We start from the raw sequence: 22,751 nt of genomic DNA, 5'->3' as shown, positions 1-22,751 counted from the left end.
TGATGTGTGAGAGAGTAGAACTGAAATCTCTTAAATTTATTTAAATATACTTACCACCAGATTAAATTCGTGAGTGTCAATTAATATAACGATTGAATATTTTATATAAACCACTAAAATCAATAATTACAATAAAAGTATTATATAATGAATTGCACAGCTATCAGTATATGGATTTACAACGTTTTAATTGAAATATCCCTTATAAGCATACGAGAAGCTTCCTTTTATTAATTTATTATTATAAGATTTAATTAAAAAAGTTTTATAATTTTAAATATTATTATTGAATTAGAGCTAATCAATTAAAATAACTTCTTCTTCATTATATAATTACTAATATAAACTTAAATTTATTCATCACAAACACAAATAAATTATTTTTTTCATTAAAACCCACGTTTTATTCATCACAAAAGAAAAGTGACTAATTTTTGTGATTAAAAAAGTAAAATTAATTAATTAATAATATATCAAGGAATTAAAATTCGACAACCATGAATGTTAGCTAATTGGTTTAATAATTAAATTTGACATAATTGAAATAAGAAATGTTTAATAATATATTTCATTTTCAAGTATTAATTAATTCTATAGGATTTTTGAAATCAAAGAAAGGAATTGCATCAGATGATGTGCCAATAAATGAATGGAAGATATATCGTGATGTAATAGGAGAATCTCGCTATGATAGTGTAATTGGCATAGATATGTGTGAAGTGTAAGGGTGTGTATGACTATCTCAAAACATGATTATAGTAAAAGTTGCCAAAAAGATCATAAAAATAAAATAAAAAACCGTAAAAGTGTTTGGATAGAATGGAAGAAGATAATAATTTCCAGCTAAGCATCTTCTGTATAATAATTTCCAACGGTAATAGTACATTTTATAATATTTGAATTTACTATTATATTGAACAATATAAATATAATTAATATATTGTGATTTGTGCCTTCTCCTTTTTACTTTTAACTGAATTTGTAGAAAAGATTGAGGGTTACTTTTACCTTTTGTTATGTTTTGGAATTCAATTACTTATTTATTTAGTTACATGTTTATTAGTAATTTCTTTTATTATGATGTATTCTTGGTATTTTATTAGTATGTGATATAATACAATATTGCTCAAGACAGGATATGTACTGATATTCAAAGACGTGGTAAGCGTCTAATAAGATAATATTTGGTTCCACTAAGAGAGAAGAATATCCGAACACTTTAAATTTCAGCTCTTCGTCAAAACTCGCACTCTCCATTACAGGTGAGACTCTACGGAAAGTTATTATTAGAGAATATAATTTAGCAAATTTTCATTACACCTATAATTATGGGATTCCTATTCTCTAGCCGGGTGCTAGTCGGATTTTCCGAAAATGCAATAACTAACTCTATTTTCTGACAGTATAAAAGCAGATAAATACAAAGATTAATGTACACAATTCTTATATAACTACTGTTAAGTTCAAAGCATTACATTACACATACCCTTCTCTTCAATATTATTGACTTGAACGTCGGAGTGGCTGTCGTAGACACCAGCCATCTCACTTTTTTTTTTTCTTGCAGATTGACCAATCACAATACAGTTTCGTTTCAACCACTTCATTTGGTTCCGTTGCAGGAAAATCTATTAAATTCTCTCTGTTCATTTAAACTAAATTTGGTCTCTTATTCCCTTTCTCTTAAAAATACATTTTTATTTTCTTCCTTTCTCGAAATGGCTAACAATTTATAAGTTGCTGCTAAGGCTACTACCAACAAGGGCGCTATTATTTCTTTCATTCCTGGCAGTAGATAAAACATACTCTCTATGTCCGTTGCCGGAAAATCTATTGAATTCTCTCTGTTCATTTAAATTAAAATTGGTCTCTTATTCCCTGTCGCTTAAAAAGAAATTTTTATTTTCTTTCTTTCTCGAAATGGCTAACAATTTATGAGTTGCTACTAAGGCTGCTGCCATCAAGGGCTGCTGCCAACAAGGGCGCTATTATTTCTTTCATTCCTGACAGTGGATAAAACACACTCTCTATGGTCAATGAGAAAGATATCAATAATCTGAATAATGAGTAAATATTTTAGTACATTAAAAGGTTGCAGGCCATTTTTGAGCAGTATAAGGCTCGAGAGGAGGCCTCATTTTATGGCTCCCAAGGTAATGGAAGACACCTCCATTGATACCCCAAGGACTCGAGCAGAGGTGATCTAAGCGAAATCTAAAGGAAAGGCCAAACTGGAGGATGAGGAGTCGATAGACGAGGCTTCGAAGAACGTCGACTGAAAGCTGGTTCGGGCCGTGTAAAGGTACCAGAAGGAGCACGAGGAGGATTATAGCTTGGATGATGTCTCACCCCTATTAGAAGAGATCTTAGCAGAAACTTTTTCAACCAAGTTCAAGCTGCCAAGTCTAGACAAATATGATAGAACAACAGATTCTAGAAGTCACCTGGTGATCTTTAGGATAACCATGCAGCCTCAGGATGTCAACGACTTCATGTTGTGTTGAGTATTTTCATCAAAACTCACAGGTTTGGCTCAGAAATGGTACCAACATCTGAGTCCAGATTTAATTCAGAACTTTGTACGATTCACTATGTTATTTAAATATAAGTTTATTACTTGTATACCTCCTAAAAAACTCTCCTCTAACTTACGGAAGATTCGCCAAGGAGAGGGCAAGTCTTTAAGGAGCTTTATCTCATGGCTTAATGCAAAAATAATACAAATGGAGGAATTAAATCATGAGATAGCATGCGAAGCGTTAAGGAAAAGAACACACAATATCAAGTTCACGGATTTTCTAATCAAGAACCCACCTGCTATTTTATTATTAACAGTTAACGGTGTATTTTTTCATGTGTTGTGTTCTTCACAAGGAATGATGGGATTGACTTCCTCAAAAAGATTAAAGAGCATTTATTAAAGGTCACAAGATGGGTTTTTGCCAAACTATAATTCGGGTGTTAGTTCCTTTAAATAAGAAATTTTATGCTAGGCCACAAGGCGGGTATTCGCCATGCCATAATCCGGGTATTAGTCCCATTAAACAAGGCATTTTATGCCAAATTATACAAGGCGGGTTCCGCCAGACTATGATTTAGATGTTAGTCCCGCTAAACAAAACATTTTATGCCAAAATCACAAGACAGGTTTTGTCAAGCCACAATCTGAGTGTTAGTCCCGCTAAACAAGGCATTCTATAAAGTCCACAAGGCGGGTTCCGCCAGGCTATAATCCGGGTGTTAGTCCCGCCAAATAAGTCATTCTATGCTAAGGCCACAGACGGGTTCTGCCAGGTCACAATCTGGGTATTAGTCCCGCTAAATAAGGCAGTCTATGCTTGTAACGACCCGAAAATCCGGACCCCTACCGGCGCTAGGATCCAGATCGGCTTAAGGCCGCCGGGACCCGTAGCAAGCCAAATATTCAACCTGTGAACCTGTTTAATCCCATACATGATCAACAACATACATAAAAATTTTGAACTTTTCTTTCCATTCATTCACCAAATTCAACCTGTGCATGCACTATACATAAGCATTATCATAAACCATAACCCCTCTTTGGAGTCTCATCAATACCCCAATGGGGTAACATAACATGTATTGAGTTTGGTTACATAAGCATTATTAAAATAATGTATTCAACGGGATTAACGACATACTAGGGTCAAGCACAACTATAACCTCAATAGACATCATTACATTACATTTCTATGCTATACTTTTACATGACTGTATTCAACATAACATAACATATAAACATTTATCATGTCCACACTAGCTATTACATGACCAAGACTTCATTACTCTTGCTGACCTCCTAGTCTACCCTGTACCTGCAAACTTGGGGGTTAAGGGAGAGGGGTGAGCTACTAGAGCCCAGTGAGCAGAATAATAAAACATTGTATTTAAAACATATGATATCATGGAAGGCGTCACAACACAAACAAATTACATCAAGGATGGACTTGTCACCAATGGCCCTCATCATAATCCAATCATGCCAGGGCGTAGTGCAAGCCACACCTGGTCTTTTCCTTAAACATAACATGTCATACATATCCAATAATGCCGGGGGCGTAGTGCAGGCCACACCCGGACTTTTCCTTACATAGTGCCAGGGGCGTAGTGCAGGCCACACCTGGACTTCCATATCATATCATAACTCATCATACTAAGTACCAATGGGTCATCCAACATCCATCCACATTAACATTAAAATATGCAATGCAACATATTCGTGGATTCTAATGCAAACAACCTAAAATATCACATGGCATTCATGATGTATGAATCATGTTGAAACGTGTATTAATTTAAAATATAAGGTTTATTCTACTCACCTCTGGCTAGCTCTGACAAGACTCTGAAGCAGCTGATTCACTGCTGGGGTCCTCGGTTCCTCGGGTCCGAACCTACACAGGTGGACTCAAATGAGGGACCAAACATCTATGATCATAACTCTAAAATACTCCCCAAAAATCCCCTAAAACACCTCAAAACATCCATAGAAAACATGCAAAGGAAGGCTGAACAGGGCACTTTCGGCGGCAGGTTCAGCGGCCGAAAGTCCCTCCAGAGACGAAAGTCATGCAGGTTCGGCGGCACCTTCGCCGGCCGAAAGTGCCCTCCAGAGACGAAAGTCCATTTTCGGGGGCAAGCTTCGGCAGCCGAAAGGCTTGCCTCACAGACAGGTTCGGCGGCCGAAAATCCTTTCAGCTGCCGAACCTGGTTTCTCCCCAAAGGGCAGAAACTCAGTTCTTCAATGCACACTTTCCTCCCAACCTTCCAAACAAGCAACCAACTCTCTCAAAGCATGCATACACACATACATCGCCACTTAGGGGTCTCAAACTATCCTAAACCCCAACTACAACACATCAAACATGCATATATAACCCACATTGTCCATATAATCACATAAAACCTAACAAAGCTCAACTAACCTAAACATGCATTTCTACCCCATGAATCAACTTAAAGCTTGTTTAAAACATACTATAAGCTCAAGATCGGCTCTTACCTCTTGAAGATCGAGAGAGAGAGACGACCTAAACTTGGAGAACCAAGGAAAAGAGCTCCTGAGTCTTCCAAGCCTCAAACTTGCTTTAATGCTAAAAAATCTTCAAAACAAAGTGAAAACTCATGAAAATCATGAAAGATTTGAAGGAAGAGACTCAAAATCGGCGAGTGGCGGCGGAGAACTCACCTTAGCCGAAAATGGGGAGAAAAGCTCGCCCATTCGGACAAGGGGACCCTTTTATAGGTGGCTGGCCAGGCCACTTTCGGGGGCCTAACGTGCCTCCGCATGCATGCCATGTTCGGCGGCCGAACCTGGACTTCCCTCACTTATGCCTTCGAAGGCCTAAAGCACTCCCGAAGTGCATGCATGTTCGTTGGCTGAACTTGAGGTTTGGCGGCCGAACCTGAGTCTTCCTCTCAAGACCATTTTCATTCAAAACTTAATTTTTTTCTTGCTTAAAACCATAAAATACATTAAAACATTTCATGAAAACATGGTTTTACCCTTCTAGAGGTTTCCGACATTCGAGATTCCACCGGACGGTAGGAATTCCGATGTCGGAGTCTAGCCGGGTATTACATTCTTCCCCCCTTAAGAACATTCGTCCCCGAATGTTCACCAAACAACATAGCATGGCATCAAACATGATCATACAAAGCATAAAACATCAACCTATAAATATAACACATAACACTCACCGTAGAAGAGATGAGGATATTGCTGGAGCATGGACTCCCGTGTCTCCCAGGTACACTCTTCGATGTTGTGGTGATTCCAAAGGACTTTCACCATCGGGATCTCCTTGTTTCTCAACTTTCTGATCTGGGTGTCTAGGATCCGTACCGGCTGCTCAACATAGGTGAGATCCTCTTGGATCTCCATATCAGGCTCACTAAGAACCTTGCCCGGATCTGACACGAACTTTCTTAACATGGAAATATGGAAAACCGGATGGATTCTCTCCTTTGAAGCAGGCAAGTCCAGCTTGTACGATACATTCCCAATCTTTTGCAAGACTTCAAAGGGTCCGATGTACCGTGGAGCTAGCTTACCCTTTTTCCCAAACCGAATCACCCCTTTCATTGGAGACACCTTGAGCAATACCAAATCCCCCTCCTGAAACTCTACTTGCTTTCTGCGGATATCTGCATAACTCTTCTGTCTGCTTGCAGCAGTCTTGATCTTTTCTCTGATTATGGGCACCACTCTGCTGGTGATCTCTACTAGCTCAGGCCCTGCCAAGGCCTTTTCTCCAACTTCTTCCCAACAGACAGGCGACTTGCACTTCCTTCCATACAAAGCTTCATATGGAGCCATCCCTATGCTAGCATGATGACTGTTATTGTAAGTAAACTCCACCAAAGGTAGATGCTGCCTCCAAGAACTGCCAAAATCTAGCACACACATTCTGAGCATATCTTCAATTGTTTGGATGGTCCTCTCTGATTGTCTGTCCGTCTGAGGATGGAAAGCAGTGCTAAAATCCAACCTGGTACCCATAGCGTTCTGCAGACTCCGCCAAAATCTGGAGGTGAACTAGGGTCCTCTATCAGACACTATTGAGACAGGAACCCCATGCAGCCTGACGATCTCATCAACATACACCTGCGCCAACTTGTCCACATAATAGCCACTCCTTACAGGGATGAAGTGAGCAGATTTGGTGAGTCTGTCCACAATCACCCATATGGAGTCCAATCTGTTGGACGCCGCCGGTAGCCCCACCACGAAGTCCATAGCTATATTCTCCCATTTCCACTCTGGAATAAGTAGTGGGTTAAGCATTCCAGCCGGCTTTTGATGTTCCAGCTTCACCCTTTGACACATTTCGCAGGCTGACACAAACTGTGCCACTTCTCTCTTCATAGCTGTCCACCAATAAACCTTCTTCAGATCTTGATACATTTTGGTGGCTCCAGGGTGAACACTGTATCTGGCATTATGAGCCTCTCTCATAATGTCTCCTTTCAGCCCTACGTCATCTGGTACACACAATCTGTTTCCATAGCGGAGGATCCCCTTGCTGTCGAATCTGAACTCACTATCCTTGCTCGACTGAACAGTCCTGGCAATCTTCACTAACTCTGGGTCCTCATGCTGTTTCTGAGCCACTTGCTCTAGAAACACGGGTGCCACTCTCATCTGGGCAACCAAAGCTCTTGTACCAGACAACTCCAACTGTAGACCTTCATTCATGAGCTCGAAGAACTGCCTCACCACTGGCCTCCTCTCTGCTGAAATATGGGATAAACTGCCAAGTGATTTCCGGCTTAAGGCGTTTGCCACAACATTCACCTTACCCGGATGGTACTGGATCTTGCAATCATAGTCACTGAGCAGTTCTACCCATCTTCTCTGCCTCATATTCAGCTCTCTCTGACTCAGGATGTACTATAGGCTCTTATGATCTGTGAAGATCTCACATTTTACCCCATAAAGGTAATGCCTCCACATCTTGAGTGCAAAGATTACCGCTACCATCTCTAGGTCATGTGTAGGGTAATTCAACTCATGCTTCTTCAGCTGCCTAGAAGCATAAGCAATCACCCTTTCATTCTGCATTAGCACACAACCCAGTCCCACACGGGACGCATCACAATACACTGAGAAGTCTTCATTACTAGATGGCAGGGCTAACACTGGTGCTGAAGTCAACCTCTTCTTGAGCTCCTCAAAGCTCTCTTCACACTGGTCAGTCCACACGAACCTCTGGTTCTTCTTGGTCAATCTGGTCATGGGAGCTGCAATCTTAGAGAAGTCCTGAACGAACCTCCTGTAGTAACCTGCCAAACCCAAGAAGCTCTTGATCTCTGTCACTGTAGTGGGTCTAGGCCAGTTAGCTACAGCTTCCACCTTCTTGGGGTCTACCTCGATTCCATTTTCTGACACCACATGCCCCAAGAAAGAGATGCTCCTCAGCCAGAACTCACACTTGGAGAACTTGGCATACAAGCCATGTTTCCTCAAGGTCTGCAGAACTAACCTCAGATGATGGGCATGCTCCTCTACATTCCTGGAATACACTAAGATATCATCTATGAAGACAATAACAAAGTGATCCAGGTATTGGCTAAATACTCTGTTCATGAGATCCATGAATGCTGCAGGGGCGTTGGTTAACCCGAACGGCATCACAAGGAACTCATAATGCCCATATCTGGTCCTGAAGGATGTCTTCGGCACATCTTCTTCTCTTATCCTTAGCTGATGGTACCCCGATCTCAGATCTATTTTGGAGAAACAACCTGCTCCGGCTAGTTGGTCAAATAGATCGTCGATCCTTGGCAACGGGTACTTATTCTTGGTAGTGACTTTGTTCAACTGCCTGTAGTCGATACAAAGTCTGAGAGATCCATCCTTCTTTTTCACAAACAGCACTGGAGCACCCCAAGGTGAGGTACTCGGTCGGATGAATCCTCTATCTACCAACTCTTGCAACTGCTCCTTAAGCTCCTTCAATTCTGCTGGTGCCATCCTGTAGGGAGGAATAGAGATCGGTCTGGTTCCAGGCATCAGTTCAATTTCAAACTCTATCTCCCTAGCAGGTGGTAAACCTGGCAGCTCGTCTGGGAAAACGTCTAAGAACTCACTGACCACGAGCACTGAGGCGGACTCTCTAACATGACTATCCAGCTCCCTCACATGAGCTAGAAAACCCTGACAACCCCTCCTGAGTAGCCTACGAGCCTGTAGGGCTGATATCAAACCTTTAGGTGTACTCCCCCTATCTCCTCTGAAGACAACCTCTGACCCACCCTGACATTTGAACCTGACTACCTTGTCTCTGCAATCCAAGGTAGCACCATGGGTAGATAGCCAATCCATCCCTAGAATGACGTCAAAATCTGTCAAATCTAGAACCACAAGGTCGGCGGACAGGCATCTTCCCTCCACAAAAACTGGACTATACTGGCAGACCGACTCTGCCACTAACGGGTCACACTTGGGTCCACTGACCCATAGGGGACACTCTAACCCAGAGACCATCAATCCCAACCTCTCGACGGCCCTCGGAGCAATGAAAGAATGAGATGCACCAGGGTCCAATAATGCATACACATCAGAACAACCAATGATGAGATTACCTAACACCACGGTGTTGGATGTGTTTGCCTCCTACTGAGCCATGGTGAAGATCCGTGCTGGAGCTGACGGACCCTCACCCCTGAAACCCGCTGAAGAAGAGGCTGCCCCTCTTCCTCTGCCTCTGCCACTAGCCTGAGTCGCTGCTGGAGCTACTGGCTGAGCCACACTACCAGAAGTTGTCTGCTGAGACTGTGCCATAAAAGCTGCTCTAGGACACTCCCGAGCCATGTGTCCCTCCTGCCCACATCTGAAGCAGGCTGTCGTCCCAATCAGACATACTCCTTTGTGCGGCTTCCCACACTTCACACATGCTGCATTATCTGCACCCGAGCTCGAGCCACTTTCTAATCCCATACCAGACTTAATCTTGCTCCAGAACTTGTTCTTCTTGGACTTCCGGGAGCCTCTGTCCCACTTCTTACTGCCGGAACTCAGAGAAGAAGGGTCTAATCTCCCCCCACCTGGGGTCTTGGAACCAGAAGGCTGTGCCACTGACTGCTTGACTTTCCCTTTGATGATTGCACTAGCCTCCATTCTCTGAGCCATATCCACTATGGCATGGAAACTCTCCCTCTCTGCTGACTGAATCAAGGAGGAATACCTGGAATGGAGCCTCATGATATATTTCCTTGACTTCCTCTGATCTGTGTCTAGATTCTGCCCAGCAAACGGCAACAGCTCCAAGAATCTGTCTGTATACTCATCCACGCTCATCTCATCTGTCTGCCTCAACTGCTCAAATTCAATCATTTTCAGCTCCCTGGAACTGTCAGGGAAAGCCCATCCTGCAAACTCATTGGCAAACTCCTCCCAGGATAGACTATCCAACCTCGGGTTCACATAATTCTTAAACCACTCTCGGGCCTTCTTGCATTTTAATGTGAACCCAGCCATTTGGATGGCTCTACTGTCATCAGCTCCTATCTCATCTGTAATTGTTTTGACCCTCTCAAGATACACAAACGGGTCATCACCGGTTTCAAACTAGGGAGCACCCAGCTTCATGTAATCGGTCATCTTGACCTTGCTCCCCCCTGATGAGCTAGGTTTAGGCATTTGGGTTTCTGGGACAGTAGGTGCTGCTGGTGGTGGAGGAGGTGCAGCATCCCCTGGGGTAGGGTTTGCTGTACCTGGATGGTAGGGTGGGGGTGGATACATAGGATACTGTGGGTATGGTGGGTAGAAAGGTGGGTATGGCATCTGGGAGTGATAAGGGTTAAAACTGGGGTAATCCGATGTACCTCCCATCGAATACCCGAGATTTTGTGAAAAGGGTGGGTAGTAAGGTGGCTGAACAAATCCCGAGGCCTGAGTGCCTCCTTGGGACTCTCCCATCCCTTCTTCCGACATACTTACTCCGAGACTGCCATCCCTCCTTTGATCCACATCCATCTGATCTCCCACATCCTCTGACATATCTTCCTGAACTGTTCCCCTCACTGATCTACTTCTACCCAGATCCAAAGACCTTCTAGGCTCTCTTACTGCTCTTTCTCTGCTGGACCTACTAGACATTGCCCTAGGCAATGCAGGAGGACGGGCATCAGTGCCCTCGTCCTGGGGTGGTACTCCAGTCAATCGTGCAGATCGACGAGTTCCTCTCATCATGTTTTCTGAAAAACAGCACACATCACATAAACATTAGCATCAAATGATCCATGTGGAAGCACATGAACCCGCATCACATACATCACATACATAGCATATCATTAATGCACATGCATAAAATCATGGCATTTCACCTCATCATTCAAGACAGGACTCTACATCCTATCATAGTGGACATGATCTTCCTATTGTGCTTGACCTTCTATAACATCTATGAGCCCGACACTCTAGGTCCGACCATATGAACCTAGGGCTCTGATACCACTCTGTAACGACCCGAAAATCCGGACCGCTACCGGCGCTAGGATCCAGATCGGCTTAAGGCCGCCGGGACCCGTAGCAAGCCAAACATTCAACCTGTGAACCTGTTTAATCCCATACATGATCAACAACATACATAAAAATTTTGAACTTTTCTTTCCATTCATTCACCAAATTCAACCTGTGCATGCACTATACATAAGCATCATCATAAACCATAACCCCTCTTTGGAGTCTCATCAATACCCCAATGGGGTAACATAACATGTATTGAGTTTGGTTACATAAGCATTATTAAAATCATGTATTCAACGGGATTAACGACATACTAGGGTCAAGCACAACTATAACCTCAATAGACATTATTACATTACATTTCTATGCTATACTTTTACATGACTGTACTCAACATAACATAACATATCAACATTTATCATGTCCACACTAGCTATTACATGACCAAGACTTCATTACTCTTGCTGACCTCCTGGTCTACCCTGTACCTGCAAACTTGAGGGTTAAGGGAGAGGGGTGAGCTACTAGAGCCCAGTGAGCAGAATAATAAAACATTGTATTTAAAACATATGATGTCATGGAATGCGTCACAACACAAACAAATCACATCAAGGATGGACTTATCACCAATGGCCCTCATCATAATCCAATCATGCCAGGGGCGTAGTGCAGGCCACACCTGGTCTTTCCCTTAAACATAACATGTCATACATATCCAATAATGCCGGGGGCGTAGTGCAGGCCACACCCGGACTTTCCCTTACATAGTGCCAGGGGCGTAGTGCAGGCCACACCTGGACTTCCATATCATATCATAACTCATCATACTAAGGACCAATGGGTCATCCAACATCCATCCACATTAACATTAAGATATGCAATGCAACATATTCGTGGATTCTAATGCAAACAACCTAAAATATCACATGGCATTCATGATGCATGAATCATGCTGAAACGTGTATTAATTTAAAACATAAGGTTTATTCTACTCACTCACCTCTGGCTAGCTCTGACAAGACTCTGAAGCAGCTGATTTACTGCTGCAGTCCTCGGTTCCTCGGGTTCGAACCTACACAGGTGGACTCAAATGAGGGACCAAACATCTATGATCATGACTCTAAAATACTCCCCAAAAATCCCCTAAAACACCTCAAAACATCCAAAGAAAACATGCAAAGGAAGGCTAAACAGGGCACTTTCGACGGCAGGTTTGGCGGCCGAAAGTGCCCTCCAGAGACGAAAGTCATGCAGGTTCGGCGGCAAGCTTCGGCAGCCGAAAGGCTTGCCTCACAGACAGGTTCGGCGGCCGAAAATCCTTTCGGCTGCCGAACCTGGTTTCTCCCCAAAGGGCAGAAACTTTGTTCTTCAATGCACACTTTCCTCCCAACCTTCCAAACAAGCAACCAACTCTCTCAAAGCATGCATACACACATACATCGCCACCTAGGGGTCTCAAACTATCCTAAACCCTAACTACAACACATCAAACATGCATATACAACCCACATTGTCCATATAATCACATAAAACCTAACAAAGCTCAACTAACCTAAACATGCATTCCTACCCCATGAATCAACTTAAAGCTTGTTTAAAACATACTATAAGCTCAAGATCGGCTCTTACCTCTTGAAGATCGAGAGAGAGAGACGACCTAAACTTGGAGAACCAAGGAAAAGATCTCCTAAGTCTTCCAAGCCTCAAACTTGCTTTAATGCTAAAAAATCTTCAAAACAAAGTGAAAACTCATGAAAATCAAGAAAGATTTGAAGGAAGAGACTCAAAATCGGCGAGGGGCGGCGGAGAACTCACCGTGGCCGAAAATGGGGAGAAAAGCTCGCCCATTCGGACAAGGGGACCCTTTTATAAGTGGCTGGCCAGGCCACTTTCGGGGGCCTAACGTGCCTCCGCATGTATGCCCTGTTCGGCGGCTGAACATAAGGTTCGGCGGCCGAACCTGGACTTCCCTCACTTATGCCTTCGGGGGCCTAAAGCACTCCCGAAGTGCATGTATGTTCGGCGGCCGAACCTGAGTCTTCCTCTCAAGACCATTTTCATTCAAAACTTAATTTCTTTCTTGCTTAAAACCATAAAATACATTAAAACATTTCATGAAAACATGGTTTTACCCTTCTAGAGGTTTCCGACATTCGAGATTCCACCGGACGGTAGGAATTTCGATGTCGGAGTCTAGCCGAGTATTACAATGCTAAGGCCACAAGGTGGTTCTGCTAGGCCATAATCTGAGTATTAGTCCTGCTAACCAAGTAATTCTAAGCTAGGCCACAAAGCGAGTATCCACCAAGCTAAGGTCCGGGTGTTAGTCCCGCTAAATAAGACATTTTATACCAAAGCCACAAAGCGAGAAATCGCTAGGAGAGTCTTTGAGTGTTAGCCCGAAATACAAAAGGAAAGTTTCAGCCAAAATCACCACAAGGCGAGTACCCTCTAGGTGAGTCTTCGGGTGTTAGTTCCAAAGATATATTTTCTACCAAAAAATGTAAACAAGGCGGGTAATTGTCAGGGACATGTTCGGGTTTTAGTCCCGATTAATAAAGATTACAAAGGCATTTCACGCCTAGGCCACAAGGCGGGCATCAGCCATGCCACGCAACCGGGTATTAGTCCCATTTCATAAAAATTTCTCTAAGGTATTTCACGCTTAGACCACAAGGCGAGTATTCACCAGGCCACATGTCCGGGTATTGATCCCGTTCTTCAAAATTCTCCAGTTATTTATCTCCTGGCCACTAGCTAGGCTAGTGACCGGGTATTAGGTCCGGTTGGCAAGTCTAGTTTAGTCATCTTCTAGCAAAGGCAATGATTATCAAGTTCTTTTTGGCCGATTGTTAACCCCTTAGTAATTTTTTAGAAATTATTTAAGTCTTATTTAGTTAAGATCAGATGAGAGTTATGGTTAAGTACTAAACATTCATGGGTAGTGTGAGAAATAGGGCAATTATCATTTATGGGCAAGAGCAGGCAAAGCGACGTGAGTATGGAAGGCTAATCTAAATAGGCCATATACCCCAGATCGTGAAGATAACTGTCACCTTTGAACCTAAAGAATTAAAGACCAACGGGGGACTTCTGATATAGCACAATAATCACCCAAAGTAAGCCATATGTTGGCACTCAAAGACAGGACCATGTGGCAAGAATCTGATCAGTTGATACTCGGTCCCACCGAGAGAAAAGAAGACCTGGACGCTTCAGGTCTTAGTTCTTCATCAAGACTCGCCCTTTCAACTACGAGGCAAGATTTCACGGGAAGTTACCGTTAGAGAACGCAATCCAGCAGATTCTCATTATACCTATAATTGCGGGATCCCCTATCCATTGGCCGGTGCTAGTCGGATTTTCAGAAAATATGATAACTAATTCCATATTTTGACAGTATAAAAATATATGAATACAGAGATCAAGGTACATATTTTTTATACAATTACTGTTAAGTTTTAACCATTACATTACACACGCCATTTTTCTTTAATTTACTGACTTAAGTGTTAGAGTGGCTACCGTAGACACTAATCACCTCACATTTCTTTTTTCTTACAGATTGATCAATCACAACAAAATTTTGTTTTAGTCCATCAGTATGCATTCCCATTTGTGAGTTGTTCTAATTGAATTAGTGGGTGAGGTTACAAGGTCATTCTCTAAATTTGTTGGATTTATGTCATTTTAATGTCCAAGCATTCATTTCCTTTTTGGAATTTAAAGTGGAATAATACATGGTATGATTTTAAGTTTTGGATATTTTTAGAAAATTCTACTAAATTTAAAATTTATCTAATTAATCATTTCAGTTTTTACACTTTATTATCAAAGCTCAATTTTGATTTTATATTTTAATCTTTGAATTATTATAAAGAATTGTTTATTGTATGGAGTTGAATATTTAACTGCAGATTGAATTTTGATTCATCATTTATTATTATTTTTTCTTAATTTTTATTTTTTAACTAAATTGATTGATGGCTATTTTTTTTCTTTGTTAATATTATATAAAAAGTAATTTTTTTGTAGGAGAATAATGGAGGAGAAAGTGGTGAGCACAATGAAGGCAATTTGAATAACACTTTGAGTGACAATTAATATATCTTGTCTTTGATTTTGAGTTTTATACCAATAGATAATCATTTTTTATTTTATTTTTTTGTTACTAAATTTTAAAGTTTTTTTTGAAAGCAAAACTACTGATTGTATTAATAAAATTCTATCAAATAAAGAGAGATATCATCCCAAACAGAGAGACAATAATGTCTGATAGATTCTTTAGCCAAATTATGAGCAGTTAAAGTAGTATTACGATGAACCCATCTAACAGAAATATCAGTTTTAGAGTCTAACAAATATTTACAATCATTCAAAATCAAATCTCTGCATAAGATAATTTGGCAAAAATGTTACTCAAGTGCTTGTCTAAACTCCTGCATAAGATAATTTGGCAAAGATACTCCTCATTCTTTCTCATCTCTCGAGCATAAATCATTAAAGTCTCCCGAACAAAGCCACGGAAGAGAGTTTTTACGAGATAAAACTCGAATAAGGTTTCAAAACTGACGTCGTTGCTGTGATTCCGGAAACCCCTAATAACTAGTAAACCTCCATTGAACATTACCTTTCGAAACAACCGAATCAATAAAATTTGAAGAAAAGCCAACCACAGAAACAAACTCATGACTCTTCCACATTAACGAAAGGCCTCCTCCCAATCATTGTCTATTGACTGAGAAGCAACCATCAAAATGTAAAAAACTACGAAAAAATTACATACGAGAACTAAGAGCTTTTGTTTCCATCAAAAATAAAATGTCTGGCTTGTAACTAGGAACCAAATCCTTCAATGCATTAACTGTCCGAGGATTGCCGCTATAAATCTGCCAAAGAGGTCTGCATATTTTGAAAATTAATTGGATTTTATGTGAGAAACATCCCCACCATACAGAAATCATAAGTGACAATCAGAATATCTCTGAAGCTCTTAATAGAGACCACAACATCTTCTTCTTCATCGATAATCAATTGACGCAGATTGTCTTCCATGGGAAAAGGGAAAGAAGAAGTTAGGTTTAAGAAAGAGGAAAATGCGAAAGTATCGAGTTACACAGAGACCACAGAGGGAAACTTGCTAAATTTTAAAGTTTTAAAAGTTCAAATTTTATTTTCTTTTGTTCCCAATATAACATAATATTTAAGCCCTTGCAAGCTTTAGTAATGGTAATTTATTATTTATTAAAAATATATATTGCTAAATTATATACCATTATAATTTTTATTATAAATTATCAATTCATGACAGAATTAAAAATTAAAAATTATCAATTCATGACAGAATTTCAGTTGTGGAAAATATAATATTAAAATATTTAGCAATAAAATTATACTCATATCATCGAAACAAGTTTTTGTTGCTAATGGTTTTTCCTTGCTTATGTAATCATTACCGACAAATCTCATATTATTGTCAATAAATATAATCCCATTGAAAATATAACTTTTTATCACTAATTGTAATTAGCGACAATCATCCATTTTGGTTGAATATATCAACATGTACTTATTTACAACAGATTTTATGTTAATAATAACAAATATAAAATCATTGTAAATATAAGTTTTTGTCACTTTTTATCTTTTAGTGACAACATTTATTTTATCTTTAGCAACAAGTTAGACAATGACCTACCTATCGTATGTAAATAATTTTATCGTTAATATTCATTAGCGATGATCAGTTGTTTGTCGCTTATAGTTACTTCCTCATTTTTTTTATTTTATTACCAACAACATAGAAAATCATTTATGGCTAATGAAAAGTAATCGCAAAGGTATTATTTGGAACACGTTGTTGCAAAAGATCTATCAGCGAGGGAAGTATTTTGCGACAAATAACAATGTGTTATGTATTTTAGAAAAAGAAAAAAAAGAGAGGCGCTCAAGTGATAGCTGTGAGTTGTTAGAGGAGGAAAAATTATTATAACAGAATCAGATCAGTGGGTGAGAAGGTCACTATTCTTATATGAATAAGAACAGTAACTCTGCATGGGAACATGAAGAATCAATAATAAGACTCTCCTTTCTTTCTCTTCATTCTCTTCTCACTCGATTCTTTATTCTTTCTCTTCTAATCCCATCTGGACCTTCTTTCTTTCATCTAATATTCTATGTTCTGAAATCTAACAATTTGGTATCAAAGCTTGTTATGGGCGCTGGGATTTTGAATCTGTGGATAGTGGGCGGAAAAATAAACTGACTAGATCTGAAGCTGTCAACCAGAAAATGAGAATGGTAGAATTGGAGGATCATAGTAGGGCTCTGCAGGGGAACGCAAAGAAAGATAAAGAGAAGCTGAGGGAAGAAATTAAATAGAGTGCAATTGAGACCAGAAATGCTATTCTAGAGGAATTGCGATTTATGTTTGGAGTAGGGATCCTTGATAAAGGCAAAGGTGTTGTGGAGGAGAGTAGCAAAGGGGTCGGAAACCCTGCTGTATCTGTGGGACTTCACGCAATAGGCCTTGGTAGCAAGGGAGTCCTTCCGAGCCCAAAGAGAGTTAGAGTGGTCATGCCGGAGGACCATAACAGTATGGGACCAGTAGCTAATAATAGAGGTATTTTTAAATTTATGCCTAAAAGCACATTGTTCTCATTTGATGGGAAAGAACCTCGAGCTTGGCTATGAAAATATATTAAGTACTTTGAGATTTATGGGATTGTGAGGGAACAAAGGGTAGTCATAGTGAGTTTATTCTTGATGGATAGGACAGATTCATGGTATCACAATTGGGTTATTTTTGCAATAAGGGCTACTCTATCATAAAGGCAGATAGTGTATGGGTAATAGTGGTCCACTAAAGCAACATCTTCTTGACCTCTACCATAATTCTCATCTAGGGGGCATTCGGGCATCACTCCTACTTTTATTAGACTAAGAAGGCTTTTTTTTTTCCTAACATATTGAAATCAATGGTAGATTGGGTGCAAAAATGTGACATTTGTTTAAGGTGTAAATAAAAAAGGTATGCTTCTCTAGGGTTACTACAACACTTGCCTATTCCCAACCAAGCTTGGTAGCATATCACTATAGATTTTGTAGAGGAATTATCGAAATCTCAAGGCAAGGATACTATCCTAGTGATCATTTGTAAATTGACGAAGTATGGCCATTTTATAGCCCTTCAGCACCCCTTTACTGCTATTGCAGTTGCAAAGGCTTTTTTTGATACCATCTTCAAATTCCATGGTCTACCAGTAACCATAATTACTGACAAAGATAAAATTTTTACTAGTATTTTCTGGAAGGATTTATACAAAGCTATGGGAACTAAATTAGCTTATATAGCTCGGCATATCATCCTCAATTTGATGGTCAATCTGAGAGATTAAATCAAAACTTAGAATGTTATTTGAGGTGTCTTTCTTTCTAGTCTCCTCATCTTTAGGCAGCTAGGTGTTTGTCTTTAACAGAATGGTGGTACAATACCAGCCATCATTGTGCCTTGAAGGTGAGTCCTTTTGAAGCTTTATATGGCTATCAACCATCTCCTTTAGTCTTTATACCTCCTGAAGATACAAAGATGAAAGTTGTAGCTAATTTTGTTCATCACAGACAACCAATGTCCAAGTTGATAAAAGCAAATTTAATGGTTGCTCAGAATAGAATAAAACTATATGCTAATAAGAAGAGACCAGAAAGGCAATTTGAGGTAGAAGATTGAGTCTCGCTTAAGTTACAACCCTATAGGCAGAGTTCCTTAGCCTTGTGGAAGAATTTCAAACTTTCAGCCAAGTATTATGGACCATTTGAGGTGCTATCCAGAGTAGGGTCAGTAACTTACAAGTTAAAGTTGCCTTTTACAGCTACCATTCATCTAGTGTTCCATGTGTCTTTGCTTAAGAAGAAATGGGAGTAGGCTGTGGTGATAATAGAATTGCTTACTTTTCCCGAAAATACTGTGTTTATTGCCCCTGAGAAGGTTTTACATACTAGAATTATTGATATAAGCAACCAGTAAGTTCTTCAAGGCCTTCCTAAAGATTATGCTACTTGTGAAGATCAAGCTTTTATTACTTCTCAATTTCCAAAGTTTCAATCTTTTTGGAGACGAGAAAATTCTCATGGGAAAGGTATTGTTACATACTTCAGAAAAAGGAAAAAGAGAGGCGCTCAAGTGACAGTTGTGAGTTGTTAGTTTTGGATGGGGAGAGAAACATGAAGAATCAATAATAAAACTCTTCTTTCTTTCTCTCCATTCTCTTCACTTGATTCTCTATTCTTTCTCTTCGAATCTTATCTAAGCCTTCTTTCTCTCATCTAATTTTCTCTTTTCTCTTTTCTATTCTGAAATCTAACACAACGATGCAATATGAATCGCTAACAATTAGCGACAAAAACTATCTATTAGCGATAAAAACTAGTTGGAGATAAGCATATTTTTTTGTACTCATTGAATTGTCATATTTGACATTGCTGGAATTAATTAGAGATAAAGAGCATCTTAACCATTTCACACACTGCTAAAATAAACAGAAAATCTAAATAGCTAATGTTTTAAAAAGATAAAGAAATAAATAATATTATTTGAAATTAGAGATGTAGAATAGTTGATTATATAAAAAATATCCTTTTTTTTATTTAACCACTAACGACATAAATTTGATATTAAAATCCTTCTGATAACAGAGTATTTTCACAAAGCATTAACAATAATTAGACAACCATAAGAACTGGAGTTCTCTTATTGTGAAATTAAAAAAAAAAACATATTTTTAATTATATTTCTCTGCAATATCCTGCAAAATTTGGGAAAATTCTTCTGGTTTAGAGAACATAACCATGTGTGCAGCTTCACTAATAACCTTCACTTCTTCTGGTGGGCTATTGGCAATCAACCATTTCTGAAATCCCTCTTTCATTACAACATCTCCTTCACATTCTACATATACTCTTCTCACACATCCAAATTTTGCTTCTGTTAGCAAAGAATCTTTCCCCAAGTCATCCATAAACACACCAGTTGGTCTTACCAGAAGTTTGCCCAACTCCAAGTCCTGCAATCAACATGGCAACGCAATAACACTGGGTTGATTTGTGAAAAATAATTTAAATACGTGTAAAAAAATATTTTTAAATAAATAAAATTTTTTATTATTTAATTATAATTTAAAAATAGAAGAATATTAATAAATTTAGAGAAATTTATTATTTAGTCCCTATAATATGAGAAAATTCACTAATTAGTCATTTAATTTTAAAAAATACATTAAAGCGTTCCTGACATTTTAAAAAATCTACTAGCTAGTCATTCCATTAATTTTAACAGTTAAATATATTACTATTTAGTTTCTATAATTTGAAATAACTTATTAATTAGTCCCTCTATTTTGTAAGAAATTTGCTAATTAGTCCCTCCGTACTGAGAGTATTTTAAATTTTTTTTGTAATACTTAAGTGTTAAAACTAATGGAAAGATTAATTAGTAGGCTTTTTAAAATATTAGGGATATTTTAATATATTTTTTAAAATTGAGAGACTAACTAACGAATTTTTCTATAATATAAGGATCATATAGTAATTTTCCATAAATTTATATATAATAGTGTTAATAAGATAAAAGAAAAATATTGTAACAGATGAAATCTGAATTTATTAGGCGAATAATTAGGACACTTGCCTCTGGTGGGCAATGAAGATAAAGCATTTTGGTCAAGTACTCTGGTCCAATGGAAAAGGAAACTGGAAGTCCATCTTGGCCGTTGCTGAAGTAGGCATGGCAATCATATAAGGAATCCACTGGAGTCCACTTGAAGAACTGAATAACAAGAAAATGAAATTATTTTTCAAGTGGTGAGAAGCTTTGAGAAAAAAAAATAATAAGTGTAAAGAAATTTTACTTCTTCAATGAGAGTTGCTGGTGGGTTTCTGCAGCTGGGCATATAAGCAGAGACAAAAACTGCAACCGAGATCTTCTCAGGGAATTTTTCCATGGCAAGGGAAATACTAAAACCACCAAAGCTGTGACCAACCAAAATGATCTTCTCATCTGGTGGAAGTGAGGCCATGAACTCCATTAATGGCTGAACATAATCAGAAATAGAGGAAACTTCATGTAGCTGCTTAGGATTGACTCCACAAGCTCCAAGGTCTAAGGCAGTGACCTGGTGGCCAGCTAACTTGAGCAAAGGAATCACCTTGTACCAGCACCAGGCTCCATGGCCACCTCCATGAACCAAAACAAAGTGCTTCTTGGTCTCCATTTCTGGCCTTTCGATTTGAGATTTTTATGAATATTTTGTTAATTTATAAACAATTTCCATTGTCAGGGGATGTTGAATTAAATATATGCCAGCCGTTGTTGTTAGCTGAAGATTTGTAATTTTTTTTTTTTAAAAAAAAAATATTATTTCCACTATTTTACTTTATGATTCCATCTTTGTTGCTTCTTTGATTCTTTTATTTATGATTTTGTCTTCTTATGTTTAATTTATTTTCGGAACATTTTGGGAACATATAATTATTAATCAAGATTTGTAATACACGATTCTTTCGTTTATGATTTTGTCTTCTTGTTGTAATTAAAGAGAGAATTAATTTTGTCTTTTTACTTTATTTTTATTTTTTATTTTTTATTTTTTTAGAATAAATGAATGTATTAGTTGGCTGGCATGCATATATTAGGAGGAATGACTGATGATTGAGTCCCCACAGATAGGATTGGACTTCTCTAATGAGCCAATCAGCAACTTTATTACCTTCTCTATGAATATGGGAGATAGAGATTCTTCTGTTTGAATGCAGCTCTACTTGAATTTGCTAGACAAGAAATGAAAGGACCAAAGGTGGCCGGAGCTTGCCCATAACAAATTCCACATATTCTAAAGAATCCGACTCAACTTGCACCAGGTTATTACCAAGGGATTTGGACAGATGTAGGCCTTCTTGAATAGCTTTGATTTCGGCTCCTAGTACTGTTGATCTGCCAAAAGAAGCCTTAAAACCATCTATCTAGTCTCCTGACGCGTTTCTCAGAAAGCCTCCCCCAAAAGCAAGTCTGTCATTGCTTCTCCACAAGCCGTCCATATTAATCTTGAGACAATGATTTGCCGGTGGTACCCAAGTAATATTCCTTCTAGGAGAAGCACCTATCTCCACAGCTCCCTGGACCTTGCTCATGACATCCAGAATATCCTTGGCTGTGCGCAGGGCGGCATGTAAGAGCTGACTTAACTCCTGCTTCTGGCCTTTGAAGACGAATTTATTTCTCTTTCTCTAAATATGTGGGGAAGGCAAAATTGAGATTATTCTAAATATTTTTAGTGTGAATGTAATCACGCAGCACATGCAGGAGAGATTCTACTTCCTTGTGACATAAAGGGCAAAAGTCGGAAGAGGTAAGATGCCTCCTTTCTCTTTCTTAATGAGTAAGGACTCCATTATTCAGCACCAACCATAAGGAAGTCCTAACTCTTTGGGTGCTTGACCATCTCCGAACAGTTCTCCAATGCCTCTCATTCTGCGAGTTGGAAAACCATGAAGAAAAGGAGTAGGCAGACTTGATATTGAACCTACCAGAGCTGGACGCCAACCATATCACCGAATAAAGGAGGCTGTTATTTCCGTTAGCAAGTGAATCAGGACCTGTTCCATGTAGTCCTGGTCTTTAGGATTGTCCTATTCTTTAGCTGATTTTCAGCAAGATTTTTTGCTTTATTGTTAAGCAAGTAATGGCAGTAGTGGTCACTAGTTT

General features: G+C 39.2%; 1 protein-coding gene across 1 annotated transcript; it reads right to left on the bottom strand.

Annotated features, from left to right (window-relative positions):
- Positions 1-19,615: 19,615 nt before the first annotated feature.
- On the bottom strand, positions 19,616-21,310 carry LOC110630545 (methylesterase 10). The gene is made up of 3 exons (XM_021778082.2): positions 20,899-21,310; positions 20,679-20,816; positions 19,616-20,055 (listed from the first exon to the last, which is right to left on the bottom strand). The coding sequence occupies exons 1-3, from the start codon at positions 21,259-21,261 to the stop codon at positions 19,774-19,776; spliced, it is 783 nt and encodes a 260-aa protein (XP_021633774.1). The 5' UTR covers positions 21,262-21,310; the 3' UTR covers positions 19,616-19,773.
- Between the last annotated feature and the right edge of the window lie 1,441 nt (positions 21,311-22,751).

This window comes from Manihot esculenta, chromosome 13 (genome assembly GCF_001659605.2).
Source record: "Manihot esculenta cultivar AM560-2 chromosome 13, M.esculenta_v8, whole genome shotgun sequence".
Taxonomy (NCBI): domain Eukaryota; kingdom Viridiplantae; phylum Streptophyta; class Magnoliopsida; order Malpighiales; family Euphorbiaceae; genus Manihot; species Manihot esculenta.
The sequence above is the reverse complement of the archived record's forward strand: the minus strand, read 5'-3'. Positions and strand labels throughout refer to the sequence as shown.

What these genes read in the sequence shown, in the direction of transcription:
- LOC110630545 (XM_021778082.2), bottom strand. Translation starts at nt 21,261, where the DNA reads ATGGAGACCAAGAAGCACTTTGTTTTGGTTCATGGAGGTGGCCATGGA. An exon ending in CAGCAACTCTCATTGAAGAA is followed by an intron (nt 20,817 to 20,898) that starts GTAAAATTTCTT and finishes CTTGTTATTCAG; the next exon opens with TTCTTCAAGTGGACTCCAGT. An exon ending in ATCTTCATTGCCCACCAGAG is followed by an intron (nt 20,056 to 20,678) that starts GCAAGTGTCCTA and finishes TGTTGATTGCAG; the next exon opens with GACTTGGAGTTGGGCAAACT.